General features: G+C 43.0%; 1 protein-coding gene across 6 annotated transcripts in view; it reads right to left on the bottom strand.

Moving 5' to 3' along the window:
• Window positions 1–13,208, bottom strand: part of LOC147427753 (uncharacterized) — a 159,536-nt gene extending 146,328 nt beyond the window's left edge. For 4 of the 6 annotated variants that reach the window (XM_086497598.1, XM_086497599.1, XM_086497603.1 and 1 more), the window contains exons 1-12: window positions 12,495–13,208; window positions 12,330–12,394; window positions 11,921–11,977; window positions 11,722–11,817; window positions 11,342–11,623; window positions 11,142–11,248; window positions 10,935–10,991; window positions 5,808–5,915; window positions 5,366–5,510; window positions 5,187–5,270; window positions 5,029–5,084; window positions 4,866–4,951 (exon numbers count right to left, since the gene is read on the bottom strand). In XM_086497598.1, coding sequence (XP_086353724.1) covers window positions 4,866–4,951; window positions 5,029–5,084; window positions 5,187–5,270; window positions 5,366–5,510; window positions 5,808–5,915; window positions 10,935–10,991; window positions 11,142–11,248; window positions 11,342–11,623; window positions 11,722–11,817; window positions 11,921–11,977; window positions 12,330–12,394; window positions 12,495–13,020 — 1,669 coding nt within the window. In that variant the 5' untranslated portion in view covers window positions 13,021–13,208. The remainder of the gene's footprint in view (window positions 1–4,865; window positions 4,952–5,028; window positions 5,085–5,186; window positions 5,271–5,365; window positions 5,511–5,807; window positions 5,916–10,934; window positions 10,992–11,141; window positions 11,249–11,341; window positions 11,624–11,721; window positions 11,818–11,920; window positions 11,978–12,329; window positions 12,395–12,494) is intronic. The other 2 variants (XM_086497601.1, XM_086497600.1) reach the window with 2 other exon arrangements.
• Between the last annotated feature and the right edge of the window lie 6,575 nt (window positions 13,209–19,783).

The raw sequence follows: 19,783 nt of genomic DNA, 5'->3' as shown, positions 1-19,783 counted from the left end.
TGTCGAGCTAGGATGTCCCTGATCCTCTGCTGAAGTCTCTGTCTATGGAGTGTGCTCCTGTGTCTCGGTCGTGGTCGCCTCGACCTCCCAAGCTCAATCGCCCTATCAATGAGGGTGCCTCTGGTATGCACGCGGGCACAACTCTGCGCTGGTTGCTGCTCTCCCGGCTTTCCCGATCCAAAGAAATCTGTGAAGTCTCTGTGACTGTCGTGTCCCATGTTTCCTCAACAGACTATCCCTATGCCGCTGTAGCTCAAGTAGATATAAGCCAAGGCATCTCTGATCCTCATACTTCATGACTCTATCTAGGGGTCCAAAGCCCTCCCTATATAAGCAATGGAAGCGCCCTCGTATCTCATAATACACAGTGCAGTGGCATATGTAATGTAACTCTGTCTCTCGCTCTGTACCGCATAATTTAGAGAGAGAGAGAGAGAGAGAGAGAGAGAGAGAGAGAGAGAGAGAGAGAGAGAGAGAATTCCCTGCAAACCTGCAGTCCGAGCATAGAGGAGGAGGGAGTTTGCAGGAGTTTTGAGAGAGGGAAGTCTAGCAAGAAGTGGTGGGAGGGAAAGAGTTTCGACCTGCCATAGCAAGGAGTTGAGAGAGAGAGAGGATTTACAGTCGAACTTAGAGAGAGAATTTGTTGCCAAGGCCAAGGTGAGAAAGAAGGAATTTATGTAGCATTCAGAGGAAAGAGAATAGAGAGAGAGAGAGGGAGGAGCAAGAGAACCGAGAGAGAGAAGGAAGAGCTCTACTCGCTACTAGTCTGAGGCCGAGTAGGAGGGAGGAGATCCGAGGAGAAAGAAACACTGCAGCATTTAACGACATTAGTGTGTGAGAGAATTTGCTACCGAGTGCTGCAGATAGGAGGGCGACCCTAATGCTTTCATACAAGGAGAGGGGAGAGAGAATTTGTTGCCGAGTAGGGGCGACGAGAGAGAGAGAGAGAGAGAGAGAGAGAGAGAGATGATATAAATGAAATGATATATTAACGTCTTCAAAAGGCCAAAATGACCTATGAGACCAAGCCATTACAACATAGTGAATCTGATACCATGTCCGGAATCAAAAGGAATTGAAACAAAATACAGTGTACTACAATGAAAGAAGGGGGGGGTTTGGGGGGGGGGAGATGGTGGGGATCCATCCCCATCTGCACTCGGGAAGAAGGGGGGGGTTTGGGGGGGGGAGATGGTGGGGATCCATCCCCATCTGCACTCTGGACGTCGAGAGAGTATGGCTCGAATCCTCTGTTGTAGTCTCCGTCGATGTTGTGTAGCTCCTCTCCTCAATCGCGGGCGTCTAGATCTCCCTAGCTCCAATGCTCGATCTATGAGAATGCCAATAGCGGTGCTGCCTCCTTTTCAGTACTCTCTACAGGCACCCTTGATGTCTCTGACACGGGTGGAGATTACTAGAGTCATTCATCAGGATCTGATCCAGCTCGACACGAAGAGGACATGGATAGAGCCGGTACAGGAGTTGGGCACGAAGATGGCTTTCTATAGAGAGCATCTTCTCCACCTCACAGGGGATGGGTTTGTGATTCGACCTAGCTATATGGACACACATCTTTCTCATGGCTTGCGTTGTGCCATTGGCCAGATACGCACATCCTCACATCAGCTCGAGATTGAGACTGGCAGATTTAGAGGGATACCAACAGATAGCAGGATATTTGTCCATGGTGAAGCCATGTGTCTGAAACCATGATGTCATCTGTGCATACCAGCATGATGTATCCCCCTTTAGAGCTAGCTGTTTGGAGGACTCTAGGGCCAGCCTGGCATATCTGTCTCTGGTAGTATCCCATAGACTGTGTACAAAGGAGACTAATCTGGTAAGCGCCTCAATCTCCATAGGGGAAGCAGTTAACTCCACTCGAATGATATCATGTGGTACAGACGCCTTGGCTCTAAACAGCCAAGAGATCATAGATACCAAGGGCCTCTTCATACGTCTCCAACCATCCTGGCCTACAGAAGGTCCCCAAACCTACACCCCATATAGCATAGTAGATGCAACCAAAGTATCAAAGAGCCATAGCTTTGTCCTAGGTTCCTAAAACTGAACCTGCAAACACATCCTCTCTAGTCCTCCCAAAGGCGCATAAGCTCTAGTCAGTCTAGTCTCTGCTGCTCTTCTCAAAGAAAATCTCGGCCCAGCAAGAGAGAGAGAGAGAGAGAGAGAGAGAGAGAGAGAGAGAGAGAGAGAGATGAAATGTAATATTAACGTCTTCAAAAGGCCAAAATGACCTATGAGACGAAAAGGTTACATGTGGTAAATCTAATACCAGGTCTGGGTACAAAAAGTACAAAGAACTGAAAAGAAAATAGTGGGTAGGGGTGGGGTGAAAGTTGATGCAAAGGGAATACAAAGGGTGAGCTGATACAATGGAGCTCTCTGACAGTCGAGGCATTATATACATATAATCACTATCTGGGACAGCTCCTATGTCGTGCCACTCCTCTGTCTGTGACTGAAAGAAATCTGTAATCTTCCACTGTCGCTGGATCTCTCTCATTGTGCCCCTCTTCAAGAGGTCCTCTCTTTGTTTGCGAATCTCCAGTAAGTATAATCCGAGGCATCTCTGATCCTGGTATCTCATGACTCTAGAAAGTGGCCCAAAACCCTCTCTAAATAGACACTGAAAGCGGCCTCGTATCTCATAGTATATTGGGCAGTGACATATGTAATGTAGCTCTGTCTCTGGCTCTATTTGGCACACCTGACAAATCCTCGACTCAGCGGGTACTCTAAATCTGCCTGTCTTGATCTCTAGCTGATGTGAGGATGTGCGTATCTGACCAATAGCACATCGTATCTCGTGGAATAGATGAGTATCCATGTATCCTGGTCTGACCACAAAACCATCCTCCGTGAGTTGAAGAAGATGCTCTCTATAGAAAGTCGTCTTCGTACCTAGCTCATGTGGAGGCTGTATCCATGTCCTCTTCGTATCCAACTGAATCAAGTCCTGTCTGATGAGCAAGCAGCAGGGTCGCCCTCCTCCTTGCAGATGCCCTCATGCACCCCGCAAAGAGACAAGTGACTCTTCCGTCCCCTTTCTTTCCCACGAGCAGGCACAACCAAAAGGTACCCTTTCAATTTCCCTTTTGAATAATGCTTTTGGAAAAACCCATAGACCTTTGCAACTTAACCAATGCTCTCCCCATTAAAAAAAATTGGCCCAAATACAAACAAATATTCTTTGGCATAAGATGTCCAGGCACCGACGGGGTAATTTTGTTGCTCAAAATTTCGCTTGGCCATATTGTCGGGCTCCCAAAACTCTTGGCGCCGTATGTGGGAACTGCAAAAAATGGCAAAAGCCTTTCTCGACAGAGATTAGGAGCATCGGTTTTATGCAAAAAATGCAATAGAGGCTTACATTGTGCACTCAAGTGCACTCGGCCTCCTAGCAATTCCAAGATCATTATGATCTGTGAATTAACGATTCACTTTTGGTGAGGACCGTGTGGAAGCTCTTAGGGGCACGTATATCTGGGGATGTTCGCCAAATGGCCACAGTTATCTAGGCGAGAGACATCAGAGGCCCGACTTGCACGAGCATATACAGCACTTGGTGCGTAAGAGATGCAGTGTGTTTTGGAAATATGTCATCACCAGATGGCAGCATTCTAGATTGCATCTCATGGTTGTATTTTTGTCTTCACAGAAGAGGACTTTGGATGCTAAACCCAAAGAGATGATCTATTCTCGTTATGTCTCTCTCTCAAAAGGATTTCTGTTATGGGATCCTTCATTGGAGGATATTATTTGCTCCCACGATGCTCTTTGTGATGAGACTAGATTGATCTTGACTCTATTGGAGCTTCTACCTCATGATGGTATTGATCTATTCCCAGGTATTTTAATTGTTCAGCCTCTCCTAGCACCTCCACCCCTTGTCACTACTGCTACCTCTCCTATCCTGCTCATTAATTCCTCTTCACCCTCTACATCCTATCCATTCTCCCTCGACATTGGCTATTCCTACACCCTCTATGTCGGGTGATATTGGAAAGGTAGTCCTACTTCAATATCCTCTACCACACATGTGAACACAAGGTTCCTCCTAGATAGATTGCCAAGATAATATGTAGCCCTTGCAAGCTTGGAGCCGATGCTCATTGGTGCAAATTGACGAGACCCACAGTAAGCTATGGTTGTTTGATACAATGGTAGCATCCACATTGTTGTATGGGGTACAGATTGAAAGACCTAGTCGATACCATGGCAGTCAGTCTGGCCACATGTATGATGGATGGAGAGCCTCCTAGGTAATTCGATGGAAGACCATAGTGCCACATGAGGTCATTATAGCGGACTTGGGAGCTACACTAGTTGTGGTTGATGGCAGATGCACTTACTAGATCAGTCTATTACATGGCTTGTAGGCGATTCTAGGTCATCGTTATGCTAGACTGGCCCTCAAGTTACATGGGACTCTCTTGGACAACCTTGTCCTCTTGCAGATCGTGTCAACGCCATATCTACCATCAGTGCATCCAGGCCATTACTAAGAGGCATAGAGGAACCCATACAAGGTTCTTGAGGAGTCAGATGCCATGATCCAGCAGCCCAAGAGAGAGTTTATGTGATAGTACTTATCATGACACCCTACTTCAGAGATCCGGGTTTGTGTAATATGCTACCAATTGGCTCTAGTTATTCACTTATTTGTTCACATTTTAAGATTTTTGCCTTGGTCTTTCGTAATAAATATTTGAATCAATGAACATGATGCAATTTTTTGGTCTCATAGGTCTTTTCAGCTTCCTCTTTCTCAACACACACATACAGATCTGCTCTAGCTTGCAACTCTATTGATGCTTGTTTCTTAATTAGTCGCAAGGATTAACCTTGGAAGCAAGAAGAGACAACGTGAATTTGATGATACTTCCTACAATGATAGAGCGCATCTTTGTGTTTCTTTGCATTTTGTAACCTGAAAGAACCATGTAATTTCAACTATTTTTCTCAGGCAAAAAAGAAAGTGGCAGAATATAAAGCCTTTTAAGTCACCTTGATCTCCATTGCATCAAATACCTTTTCCTTGTGAAACATAACCTGTGATCTATCTGTCATAGGAAGATGTCAGTTTGCTTTACATCCACATAACTAGTATAGTGGTTCAACATTGCTCAACAGTAACAGAACAGCTTAGAGACCAACAAACTAACAGCTTGAGTGGCATGCTTCCTGAAGCCTGTAGACTTTCTCCACCCCCAGAGTGCCCGACCCTTGCACAAATCCTTGCAAAGCTCCTGAGAAGCAAAATTCAGCTTAATCACATATCACAGGTGAGCACAATAGACCTAAAGGTAATCTATGATAGACCTAAAGCTAAACCATAGATTACCTTCAAGGATAAGAGATACTTTCTCCAGGCCATCAATATCAAAACGCAAAGCTTCTTCTCATGAAATAAGTTTCCAGCTTTGCACAGTTCTCTCATGAGGTGAGAATGTCTTCTCCACAATGTAAAGCATGTTTTCTGGAGCAAACTGTGAACATAAAATAATGAAGCGTCAATTCTTTGAATCTTAAACGTTTTGTCGTAGTTCAATGGCACAAAAACTGAATGAAAATAAGCCGCTAAAACAAATAGAGAAATCAGATGGATAGTAAGATTAGGTATCTGCTGAGATACAATAGCATAGATTGAAAGTGCGCACACACACAGTGAGCTATGAGATGCTTGCTTTTACACGTGACCACAAACAATGCCCCATCTTGCAAGAACTTAACGGAAACTCAGAACAACACATTGGGATTAAGGATAAGTGGATGTTTTGGCGTACTTCTCATGCCACAGGTTTGCTTCAATCAATCTTTGAGATGGAAGATGTCGCATATGTCCCAGATATCTTGCAAGAACTTTCTTCTCATTGAAACAAACAGCTTGTTTCCTGCAGTGTTAGACCTAGCAAGTTGGTCTTTGTGCAAGTACAGCAATCAGTTGAGCTTATACTGCCAGAAAATACAAGGCAACGCAGTCATATTATCCAAAAATTATGGGACCAAGGCAGAGTAAAGCACAAATTTTGTTCTAAGGCAAGGGCGTCCGACACAAACATGGCATGCGTTTTTTATTTTGAGTTAAACTAGCCAGAGATCAATAAATTGCAATTCTGTCAATAATAGAGAAACGCCAAGCTTTAAACCACTACAATGTACAATTATGTCCTACTTCCATCCTTCCTTAATTCCAGAGTTGCCTCCTTAATGCTGCATTACACTACAAGAGTGGGAGGTGAACAATCTGTAAGAGTGCTAATAACGATGATAGTGCTGCAACAAATGGGGACCATGAATGAAATCTTTTGTCGGTGCTCAAAGTGCAGTGGGATGCATGTATGCAGTACGCAAAGGTCAAAGTGGGATACATAAATAATTCTCCTCTGCGAAGCCCACACCACGAAATCCGAGACTCCGCACCCGATTGTGTACGGAGGATTTATGTGTCCTAGGAGGGGCTTCCGGAGGGCATCCTCGTTGGCGAACGGATACATAGAGGTAGGCTAAAATCAACACACACCCAGCATCCATTTGGCAACTACTGGCATCAATCTCCACACATGAGATTCTATATGCAAACTGAAATGAACGAGGAAAAAATTTTAACATAGACTCCACCATTGGCTAGCATGTGCTCTCCTCTCTTGCTAGTAGTGGCCCATACTGCCCTATGCAGCCATTTAGAGAGCATATCAGACTAGGCTATCACGGCCTCATGAGATCTGATGGTTTTTTGCATGTTTCCATCTCGAATGTCCTAGCAAGAAGAAGCTCTGATACCAATGTTAGTCCCTCACCGAATCCATCCTATACACATGATATGGCACAAGCCATGTTAGAGTTATGGCGTCTCTCTGGATTCGTCCAGTCAATCCCGCTATCTCTCAAGGACATGTAGTAGGGAGTGAGCTGTTTTGAGGCTGTGCCCAGCCAGAGTAAGGTAGTTTTCTCATGCCGAGAACTTCTAGCCATGTTTAGCTCTGGGTGTTGGCTCATTCCATGGGCATATAGGCTCCTACAAGCTAGAAGTATTTTTCCCCAGCCTTAGCCTAATTTTCCACTAAGCCCTATGGGCATATATTACATTGTTTCCCCTATTTCCTCACATTAGCCCCTATTTTAGTAGGTTATGGCTGAAGGAGTATAGAGGGAGTATTTCCTCTCTTAGTACTGCTATGTCCAAGTTGGGTGTGGTGGACAGTTTGCCCTACCTAAGCCTAAAGAAGTTTATAACCTACAAATCTCACCTATAAAGGGACCAAGAGGGCAAGAGTTTTCTAGGAGCAGATCAACCCAGCGTTTTTGCTCAAAATCAGCCTCTCAAGATCAGCCTAACGTTTTCAGTATCAGCAATCAGCCTCAGCAATTCCCCTTTCATTCGCCAGAACAGCCCTAGCGCTACCCTCTTCTTTAGATCAGCCCTAGCATTTTCAGTTCTAGCCCTTCCCTCGCTGGATTGGCTCGGATCTGCAATCGCTAGCCATCTCCATTGCGGTTCAGTACTTCGGCAGCCCATGGAGCCTCCCTCGGCCATTCCCTCGCTGGCATCGAGTGCTCCATTGCTGCCGTCATCGCCATCGTTGAGATCTGCGTTTTCAGCCCTTCATTCCTCTCACATCGGGAGCGCAATTCAGCCCCAAATCTACCCCTTGGAGGCCATCAGCAATCCCACATCGAGACGGATCCAAAGGTACATCAAATCAACCCCGGAGGTGCCTCATTTGAGGAGTTACCGCGGCAACAATCGTCATTCGAGTCACTAGAGTCTGCACTTGAGGTATTTCATGTGTGTACATTCCATTTACGCAATCTAAAGCAAATGCCACATCGGCAACGGTGTGGGGGGCCCTTGAGAGGGTTGGTTGGGACCCCATTATTCTCTTCTCAATCTTTCTCTCTCCCTCTACACATCTCTACCGCACTCTCATTCTCCCTCTTTAGGGAAAAGTAAAAGGAACCATCATTCAAGCTAAAAGGGGTCACTAATGCAAGGAAAGAAAAAAAACGATTTGCGGAAGTGTTAAACCTAGATCTTCACCATTTCAATTCCATTGCTCTGACATTGGTATCAGAGCTTTGTGATTTTGCACTAATCCGCTAATCTTTGAAAAAAAAAATCTCTCTGTGAGCGTTTGAGTGTGTGTTGTAGCGTTTGCCCAAGGACGCTTCTCTCACTCAAGGAACTGCAGGACCTACCACTACGTGTAGGACCAAGCGCCTTGAGCGTGGGAAATGAAAACACTTTATACCAGGGGTTACAGTTGTGGTGCACCTACAAGAGGGTAATTGATGTGCGCGCTCAACCACCTCGACATAAAGGAATCCTAGCTTGGATATTTGCCGTCATAAATTCTTCGACATGACAGATCGCATCATTGAAGACATGCATTGGAAACATGAAGATGTTGATTGCGAGTATCAGGATTTATTAGTGGCCTATGAAGACAAATAAAGGCGCCATCCAGATCAGCCATAATGCTATGCAGTGGTGAATTGCGACCCAACCGCATGCTCCAAGGACTTGGCAAGCTTTCAAGACTATTTTGCCACGAAATTATATGGCCTCCCTATTTGAAGTCCAGATCTTGTCAGAATGGGGCAACTTGAAAATGCTTGCCACGGAGACCATGGAAGACTACAACCAAACGTTTCCCGACATCTACCTTCGAGTGTCTTTTTCATGTTGATTTTCTTGGCGGAGCAATGCGCCCCAGGCATTTCGCGAAAGTCAACCCTAAATGGCCTCGTTTGACACACCGTCAACGAGAAACCCTGTTACAAGAAGGCAGATGCCTTAAATGTTTTCAGAGAGGGCATCCTTACAATTCTTGTCCTCAACGAGCAGAGCAACCTCCAGCTCCAAGAGCAGGTAGATCTCCAGGGCCACCTCAAGCTAAGAGAGCTAGACCTGCCATTGGCTTGTACCTAATATTTATGGCATTAGTCTTGAAAGTTCAAATGAATTGTGCAGAGCTTATGGTAAAATCAACGGCTTGAAAGCCCTGATCTTCTTTGACCCAAGAGCTACTGAGAATTTCATCCATCCCAAATTCCTTTTGATTATGATTCACAAGGTGGAGAACTTGCTTAGTTTTTGGCATAGGCATGTGCAACTAGAAATGCTACCAAGACAACATGTTAGCATTAAAGAGATGCTAGCTTCAAAGAAGTTAAGCCAGTTGAATTTAACTCGCTTGGGCTACAGAAGCACGGCAAGATCTATAAACCTAGACCCTCAGTCAAAGCGTCGCCCAATGAGACAATTAAAGACATTTGGGTAACAATTTAAAGGTGGCTATGGCTATCTAAGGGTATAATAGAATCTTGATCAAAAGGTGGTTTGTGCATGGCCACCTAGGCCCATCAGTAGACTCACATCTAAGAGACAAGTTGAGTAGTCACTTATTTGAGTTAGTCCCCAGTTAATCCCTTGCATGTGAGCACTCCAATAAGTGACTATCGAGTTTCTCTTGGATGTGAGTCTACCAAGGAGCCTAGGTACCAAAATTCTATAATACTACCCTTAGGTAGCCATAGCTACCTTTAAATTGTTACCAAAGTGCCTTTGATTGTTTCAATGTGCATTCCAACTTTGACGCCTTGACCGAGGGTCTAAGTTTGAAGACCTTATCATGCTGCCATTGTTCAAGGAGTCAATTACAACTAACTTTGTATATTTTTATGCTAACACACTTTTGAAGCTCTCACAATCAATGCTTATTATAGTTAGAAGGCATTCCAAATATATTCTTTATGTGTATTGGAGGATTGCTAATGGAGATATCCTCCTCCACCCTTGAAAATTTGAGTCGAAAGCCTTTCAACCTTAATCTAATAATGTGAATCACAAGACCTAGCCTTATCATTTGTATGCTAACAAAACTCTAATGTCGACATATCTTCTACTCTATGACTACGCAAGAATCCAAAGCCTACAGTGTGTTGGTTACACACCTCAGTGGCCATGTAAGCCTCTTCAATCTCGTGTGGACTCCACCCCCGAGCTCGGCATACACGGTGTGCTCTATGGACCTATTTGTACATAACATGCGTGCTTCTTGGTCCGTATGCTATAAATGATGTGATGACAATGAAGGCCAATCATTCAGCAAAGCAGTTTGTCTCACACATCTTTCTATTTCAATTCGGTGATTGTTGCACTGATTCTACACCTTGTCAATGGCTTGCTGGTTACACTAGCAGTCGGTGTATCACTGTGACACCTCCCACTATCCCCTCTTGAACCATACCACCAGACTAAAAACGTAGCTCAACATCAACCTCCCTACTTGGTAACTTTCCAGCAAGCAATTTGAGTTAAAAATTATAGAGGTTTAAAAGGCTGTTTAGACCTCATAAATTGCCGCACACACCTTGAATCTTAGTGCCAACTGGCTCGAACTGACAAACACAAGCAACCTCCATGGCCCACTAGTTTTGACCCGTCTCACACTTGCCGTGCATTGTCTTGGCAGCCCTAGGTCTTGCTCGTTGCTTGCTTCAAGAGATTCGGGAGGGGACAAACAAAATAATAATTCAAGTAAATAAGATAAGATAGAAGCCAAGATAAGCCTCCAGGATCCTAATGATAGGCATTGAGTATGATTTTCAACCTCACGTATTTCCAGCAATTTTTTACATTGCAATGAGCCACCATATGTTTACACTACAAGAGTAGTAGAAGACTCCGTCTAAAAACTCTGTAAGAGTGCTTAGACAGATAGGTCTGTTGCAACAAATCAAGCATTGAATGGCATATGAACTACATTGTGCTCCTTCCCTTTTCGAAGTTTACTGAAATCTGCGGTCCCTAATGTCAGCACAATGTAGCAGATATTTTACAAAGGGACGTAAAAGATGCATCATATCACAAACAGAAGAGAAGAATGAAAAGTAAGGGCTTGGCTCACCATTGCTGAGCATTCCTCTCCCTTGTCAAACGCTTCTTCTTTCTCTGACGAACTATCCTGCAATAGCAAGAAAAGAAGCTTTGACCTAAAGCTAGATGTTGCAAGACAAGACCCACAAGATAGTGTGTGCATGCATCGAAATTTTCAACTGTGAGAATAAAATCGCGTGAAAGCAATTTTGGTTGCTTTAAACAAGAGCCAGAATACCTCTGCCACGCTTGAAACACAGGAGCAGAACCTTTGATGTCGAAATCCCTCAAAGATTTGGAAGCCCAAACAGGTACCTCGACAATATCCATAACAAGAACTGTATCCTACATCCATGTTTGCAGAAAGACTTAGTCATGTTGATGATAGCACTTTATAAACAGGAGCCAAACATCGAGCCTATGTTTTCCCATACTGACTTCTAACGGTAAGTCTCCCATGTAGAAGGGCACTGAATTCTGGTTATCACCAGCATCCTTCATTTTGGGTTGTTGAACTGTTGGTGTGACAACATGCTGGTTTTCTTCCTTTGATGCAATCCCATTGCAGCTCTTGACATTCTCTCCTTCCAAAATGTTAAGCTTTTTTTTTCCTTTCTCCTGAGGAACACCCTTTTCATGATGGCACCGCCACAACAACCAGTATGATAAGAGAAGTTTGTGATTCCGAAATGAATTGACCTTTAAGAGCAGATCATTTTTCTGCAGCAAATGCATGTGGAGAAGAAATGAACTCAGGTGTCTTTGATGTTCTGAAGCATCAAAACTAACCAATCCTTCAAGTAAATATGTATGCATACTACGATTTCTTGATTGAGCCTTTTCCACCAGTCTTTCGTTGAGCTTAAGCTCAACTTGAGGAGCATGCGGTAATAGAAAGTGTCTTCTGCGGGATCCTGGTGCACAAAGGAAGATGTTAAGACAAGGCAAACCACATATTGTCTGAAAAGAAGTCAAATAACCTAACACAACAACAGCACAAAAGAGAGTGACTGGTACCATTGCATGTTTTTGCAAGACCATGTCATATGCTTTTAAGACATCCATTAGTCTTACCTGCAAATTTCAATTATCATACCAATGTATGTTTCACAACAAATAGGAGAATAAAGTGATTGTGTTGATTTGAGATAGAAACTCCTGCTGATAATGCCAGTATGCAGATACGCATGCGTTTGAATTCTATCTCCTTCGAGAAGGTAAAAAATTACCTGGCAAACTGCTGATGCCAGGTATATTTAATGGAAGAATTTTAAGACAAACTATGCACCTATAGTCTGATGAGAAAATTGAATAGGATATGCTTTGTCAGAATTATTGCATGAATGCAACTCTCATACGATACTCTTCATTATGTTTTGAGACAAAGAGTGTGTACAAATATAGGAAAATGAATGCTCTCTGATACCTCAGCACCCTCAGGCTGCATCAAATTCTCAGCTAAGGCCAAAATCTCCCGTAGAAGGACATAGTCTGCACCAGTAAAAGTAAAGATGAGAATGCGGAGACCCATGCTGGATTGTTCATCTGCACGCACGGTAAAATTAATGATTCTCTGATGTCCATGCCTAACCTTTGAGGTCAAAGGGTCTGTTGCTCCTTGGTAATGCTTTGTAAGTTCGATACGTGGTGTCATGGAGTGTACGCTTCCACTCAGCTTTGTCTGCAAGCAGGAGATCGGGTGATGGTGTTGGGCCCGGTTGGCAGGAGCGGCGCAGCTGTGGACTACACTGTTGGAGCTTCCGACAAGGCGAGCAATGACGACGACTTGCATAGCTGGCCAGCTGTCCAGAAGAAGCCTTAGGCGCTGACGAGGAGCGGGTCACATTTGACTTCATGGCAGATGAGAAGAATGTAGGAGCTGCAGCACCGCCTCGGCTACCACCGAGGGAGGTCGAAGAGGACGAACAGGATGACAATGCACGCTTTGGTTCTGTGGGCACGAAGAGAGGAGGGGGGAAAGGGTTGTTTAGGTGGAGCTGACGGGGGTGACGATGCATCCAATCGTGTGTCCAATGGGTTGGCCAGCAAACCCCATGCTGTTGAAGAGGAGGAAGATGATGGTGCTCTTGATGTTGCCTTGAATGTGAAACATCCATGCAGCAAAAGCAGGGATAAGAGAGATTTACATTCCTGCTGCTATCAAGTGTTCAAGCTTGTTCAGCTCAGTTTCAAAGTCTCCTGTGACAACAACGGACTGCAGCTATGGAGAGGTCGACAGCTTCTTGCTTGCTCGTCAAAAATGCTTTTCTTGGCCTGAACCAAAGGCTTTACGTGCACAATGCCAAGTAATCAGCCCGTGCTTATACTTTCCATGTGATTTTTATTGGCAGTGAAGGCTATTCTATGCCAATGTTCATAGGGAGTTCTCCAATCTACAAGTGGCGTTTGAGGCCTTTGTGGAGTGCATGCATAAAATAGCACTATCTAGTAAATTCTATACCAATGTTCATAGGGAGTTCTCCAATCTACAAGTGGAGTTTGAGGCCTTTGTGGAGTGCATGCATAAAATAGCACTATCACTATCTAGTAGATAGTGCTATTTTATGCACATGTTCGTAGGGAGTTCTCCAACGAGTGGCGTTTGAGGCCTTTGTGGAGTGCATGCATAGAGCTACCCTGCTAAGAGACCTTAGCACAGAACTAAGAAAGGTCGTGCATCTCTAGAGAGTCTACATGTGTCCTATTTTGCAAAAGCTGAGTAGGTGAGTTGGTGGGAGACACCAAAGGTGACTGGTCCAATTTTTTTCACCCTCTTTTTCTTGCAACTTCTTGGCATTGTTTGTTGTTGCAAGTGATTTTGCATGCTGGCCCTACTAAGTTTCTCATGTGTGGCTCTGGCAAGCTTCTCGCAACCTCGATTCTTTGCTTATTTGTGCTTGTAGCTTGTTTCTCATGCATGAGGCTAGCATTGTATGCACTCCTTGTGTGCCTATAAAGAGCTTCATGTGCTTGTGTGTGTCATTGTAGAGCAGCGTTGGTAGCATGCAACTTGTGCACAACATTGGAATATCATCCTACGCTCATGTGAGGGAGTTACATACAATGTGATAAGAACATCATTTGCAGCTTTCAATGACATGTTTCTCTACTTTGCTCACATGATGAAGGGTCCTACATTGGAAGGCCATGCATTAAGCACGGATGATAGGGCAAGCTATAGCCATGGCCACACATCTCTTGGTGTTGCTATAGGATGACAGTAATGGACTCAACCATGCCAAAACTAATACTTATACACAACAGCACATATCATTTCAAAAGACAACTGGCTTTAGACAAAGGACAAAGAGAAGCACAAAAAAGACTCAGTCTTTGATTCATTTTTGCACATTACAATGAGAATGAAGTAACATTCTAAAGTTTTTTTTACAATGGATAATCAAGAGTAATGGTGTCTATAGTAAAAAAGGCTTAGGTGCACCTATGGCAGACAACGGCTTTAAGCCAAAAAGACCCCAAGTAAAGATAGAGTCCTCACCTACATCCATATAAACAAATTAACAAATTTGTTAGCCTTGAATGCGTAGTACAGGTGTCAAAGAACTTATCAATTGTCATCCATGTCCTGCTTTATAATCTTTTTACCTTAAAGCTACCATCCAATGAAGTCATCATTGAGTTTTCTGAGAGGATTTTATTTAATGATTTTCAAAAGTTTTTTACAGATACGAAGGTCATCACTCCTTCAGATTCCATGAGATTATAGGTTATAAATAAAAGTTAATATCCCCCCTTTTTAGAAAGAATTTATGTTTATTGAATAGGATAAACTCTGATCAGAAGGTCACTACCCCTTTTGAACCACATGTTTCACCAAAAGTTAATGTCGAGGTAAGAGATCTTATAATACATGAGTGCTAAAAAGGTACTCAAATTTTGCCATGCTTTGCTTTAAAACAAAGAAAAAAGAACCACTCAAAGTAGAACTAGTTCAAGAAAGCATTTGGGTAGGTAGCTAATATTATGGTAGAAGTAAGTACTAACCTATCCTAAGTTTGATGTAGTTAGGTAGCATCGATATAAGATCAAGGTAGATAAGTGTTCTAGGGTTATCTTAGGTAAGTATCCTACAAGTGCAAGAAAGCTAAGTCTTTTATGAGTGCATAGAAGTGGTAGGAAAATCTTTATGATTAACCACGATGGGTAGCTTTTACTATATTGGCCAGGCTTCCAAAAACTTGTGTCCATTTTGACTACTTAACAGAAATAGTTATGCGTAATGAGAAGTGGTAGAAATTGACTTAATTTCCTTGAATGATCCCATGAGAGTCCTTAGAACACAAATGTCAGGCCCAAGTAAGTAATGCACTGAAAAATTCACAATAGCACTATGATTCATTTACGTAAAAAACCAATATTAACATTTTTAAAGCCAACAAGTAATGCCGAGGCCGAAAAAACCCAACATGGGAATTAAAACACACTGGCAAATTTCAGATTTAAGCTTCATTTCACTGCTATGAGAGAAAATAAACCACCTTCTCGTGACCAAATCAGGGGAAAGGAGCCACATTTTCTCAATCAATCCCCCAACACATTTTTTATATAAAATTTATACATTTGCGAATGGTAGATTTTATAAAGAACTAAAAGAACAAACGACAGTATACTGCAGTTTGTTTTTGTTAACAGAAAACAACAATTATGCTTTCAAAGTAAGTGCGGCACCAACCTGTGAAGTAGGATTTTGCTCAACCAATTACATAGTGTTTATGTTCAATCAATCAAGCGACAGTACACGGCGCAACAGCAAGCATTCACCATGCTCAACTCTCTTTCCAGAACACATACACAAGTATGCCAAGGTTAAGTGAGGGGAAAAGCATCCCTCACCTTCATTTATAGTGTTTGAGGGATGAGGCAACATTAATCCAGAGAGGAGAGAATCTCACTAGTCAAGCTTCTACAATTGAATCAACGCCCAAGACCACCAGGTAAGCATATCAGGTTTAGTACGGGAAAATAGAGTAGAAATTTTATGTTGCGCAATACCTCAGAGAAAGATGCCCGCTGCCTGTAGTATGCAGTCCGCCTAGGTACAGGAGGGAGGAAAGGGAGAACTTTTTTTTTTGGGGTTATTACTTCAAGAGATAATTATCACACGTGTTCTGGGGGAGAGAGAGTATTGAAAGCCATGTACCTATTCAGGTTAAGGTAAAAAGCCCACCCACTTTTTACCAAGGTTATGGGGTATGTTTCCATACCATAATCAAGGAATACAGTTTCAAGTGGTATTTCACTTATTATCAAGCAATCAGGCAGGTAGTACAAAGTACATAGCCAAAGGGTTATTTTGGTGTAGATTCTGTGTGGGAGAAAGGGAAAGAGGGGGGGGGGGGGGGGGGGGGGGGGGGGGGGGGGGGGGGGTATTTAGTTATATTTAGCGACTAACAATAGTTAGCAATGGTCAGATGTGTGTGTGTGTGTGTGTGTGTGTGTGTGTGTGTGTGTGTGTGTGTGTGTGTGTGTGTGTGTGTGTGTGTGTGTGTGTGTGTGTGTGTGTGTGTACCCGCCCTATCCCCCTAGGCACCATATTCAATGAGTCGACAGTAGGCCCATTGAGTATGGCCTTACTGCTTTTAATCAATGTAGTGAGATTAGTATGGTTGATCCTTAGAAGTGGCTTTCGTAATGGTATTGAGTAGATCATTTCTATTGAAACCATTACAATAATATTTTTCCATAAGGCATTTGATTTCTAGGCAATAAACCTGTCAGAAGAGGAGTATAATATCAAGTATAGTAGACTTCTATAGGAGGTTAGAGTGGCCTTATGTGGTCGATTGCTTTTCTTTTTCACAAATTCTAGAGTATAGATAATAAGGTTATCTCTTTTCCAAATAAATCGGAGATCATAGTTACCATTGTAGGGACTGTGTAGGGAAATTTGAGAACTTTAAGAATTGTATAGAAGTAGAAAAGAACCCATAAGGGGTATCAAAACCTCTTCCTAGTGTGGGTTCGATCTTAAGGCATTTTGAGTAAATAGATGTAATTTCATTGTGGAAGGATCTATTATTAAGGCTAAGAATAGCATCCATATATTTGTAGGTGTGATTGAATCTAAAAGCTTATGTTTTGATCATGTGTTTCCCATGGTATTAAGAAACCATTTCTATTCAAAGTAGGCTAAGTATGAGTTACACATGAGGAGGGAGCAAAAAAGCCCATAGGAATTCCTAGGCTTTGGTTATAGTAGCAAAAGCCTCTAAATTGTACAAAACAGTTGTCTAGAATCCATGAGACAAGGTTGTATTGAAGTGTGTGAGTGGGAGCATGTGTGTGTGCATCCATGGAGAAGAGAGGAGAAGAGGAGACTTGTGTTTGCAGGGGCTAAAATTCGCTATCAACATGTGAGTCCCCTTATTCTATTATATACATAATGAATAAGTATAGTGGGTGGATGCCTAGCCTAACCGGCCACATGGGGTTTTACTCCAACAACCTCCCACATAAAGGCCAATGCGACCATGAGAGAAAAAGAAAACCGTATAAAACCTATACAAGGCCATCACAAGTATGACCTCATCCACCAACGCCGCCAATGGGGCCATGAGAGAGAAAAGAAAACCGTATAAAACCTGTACAAGGCCATCACAAGTATGACCTCAGCCAACGCCCACTGGCTCACTGAATCTCTGTGCATCCATCTCTAATTGTAGAGGAAGTATAGTGTGTTTGATCACATACTCATCACTAAAGCTGCACACATCCCGCAGGTATCTCACCATACACAGCAAAGTGCCCCTATTCTCAACGCCAATGTCAGCCACTGCATAGCTGATTGCTCCCATGCAAATGCGCCTACCGCAAATGCAATCTCGGGTCTCGAGATTAGTATCTCGTACATGAGACTCCCGAACGATGATGCAACCCTGGAAATCTTTGCCAATCTGACCATCTCAGTCAAATATAGCTCAAAACTCCACTCATGGCAATCACCCTGACACCTAAGCTTCGACTCCTGGAATCCATCATCGTGTCCATCGCATGTCACATGCGCACCAAGAGAATCTGTCTGTCATGAACCCTGTGAGGCAAGCGCAATGTTTAGCTCCAACTCATACGCATCAGCCTCTGGCCTAGGCATATCCATGAATGAGTGAATCACGGCTCAATCCTCAGTGCCACTCAAGCCATCCATATCCATCGTCGCATCCACGAATGACATGCCCTGCTCCACAATTGTCTGCACAACTGGCTCAACATGCTCGCACACAGGAGCATCATGCAACCTATCCGCAAAGGAGACATGCCTCGTCTCTCTGTATGGCTGTGTACTCACAAATATTGTTTCATCTCGCACGTGACGGACTTGCATCGCATGAATGGTGCCAACACTATGTAATGCAAATGGCCTATGAACTTTGAGAAAGCGGAATTAAGAGAATTAGAGTGAGCATTTTTGTGAGATTACTTTGAGAACTTGGAGGGTGAACTTAATTGATGGTAGCAACATAAACATAGTACTTAATTAACTTGGCATGGACAATAATTTTGCAGAGAGAGAGTATTAGAGAACATGACAATAGATGAGGACCGGATTTAGTTGGAGCAGGTCCCCCCTTCAAAAGGTGTTTGTATTATAGATTCTCCCATCAAGAGAGACTTTGTTACACTACAATCTTTGTGTTCCTTGTGACCTTGGTGATGCTATGAAGATGGAAAGCTTCATGCATCACGAGATTAACATAAACTTTGCAAAAAACATTAACTATCCCAAGCCTCAGTCCCAAGGATTCAAACACCTTCGAAGGTAGAGAAAGCTAGCGAGGAATGAGGGTAGGGAAGAGTAAGAAGAAACATTACATAGGAGAAAGAAATAGTTCCTCACTTATCATCACTCTTCTTGCTTAGCATAGCATAATAGCATAGTAATGAAGATGAAGAAGATGGCAAGCTTAAGCATTGAAGCATGGCTCTTGGTTGGATTTGCATTCCATAGCCAAGAGTGTTGGTGTAGGCTCTCCACTTCTCAACAAACTTGGAGAAGGAGATGGAGCTCTTGCATTTTTCACTCCACACAATGAGAGAATGTATGTGTGTGTGTGGGAGAGTATAGCCCCCCTCTCATGCTTGGTCCACCTCTCTCTCTCTCTCGTATTATTTTATTATTCCCTTTGGACATGCGTCTCTTTTTTCTCTTTGAGAGAAATAACTTATTATTTATTTTTATGTATCTAAAATCTCATTGGACCCCTTTAAAACCTATCCAATAGAATTCAAACACATCATGAGGTCCACATGTGGAGGATCATTTGAACATGTGTCTTTTATGGTTGTTAAGTCATTTGGTTGAATGGAATACTTCAAGGACTTATTCAATCAAACATGACACTTTCATGTCTCTTGAGAGTTATCTTTGAATTGAATACTTCAAGAAATTTAATCATTTAAGCATGTGAGAAACACCTCAAGCTTTTGGATAAAGTTTCCACTAAAACTTAGCAAGCCAACAATCACCTCATGCTTGGGTAGCCTACCTCAAGGTCAGCCCTAGTTTGCCTAAGGTCAAAGGACTTTTGAACACTAACTTTTGGAGGTCTTTAATGAAGCTAACCCTACGGTCTTCAAGCTCCATTAGGTAGCATTGCTCTTTAACATACCATCTCTCATTTGGACCCCTTTTAACCTTGGCCCCGTGTTGAGATAGATCCATAAACATGTGTCTATATTCTAACCCTTGTTCCCGTTTATTCTCCCACATTAAATGATCAGTTTAAAATGAGAAAATCATTTGGGTTGGTTAGATATTAGATTTTATGACATTACCTCTCTCTTGAAATCATAGTCGTCCTCGACTATGAGGTAGAAGAGATAAAGCCTTAGTCATTAGTCTACGTTTCTTAGCGGGTAGAG

This window comes from Adiantum capillus-veneris, chromosome 23 (assembly GCF_014529385.1).
Source record: "Adiantum capillus-veneris isolate H3 chromosome 23, ASM1452938v2, whole genome shotgun sequence".
NCBI classification, from domain to species: domain Eukaryota; kingdom Viridiplantae; phylum Streptophyta; class Polypodiopsida; order Polypodiales; family Pteridaceae; genus Adiantum; species Adiantum capillus-veneris.
The sequence above is the reverse complement of the archived record's forward strand: the minus strand, read 5'-3'. Positions and strand labels throughout refer to the sequence as shown.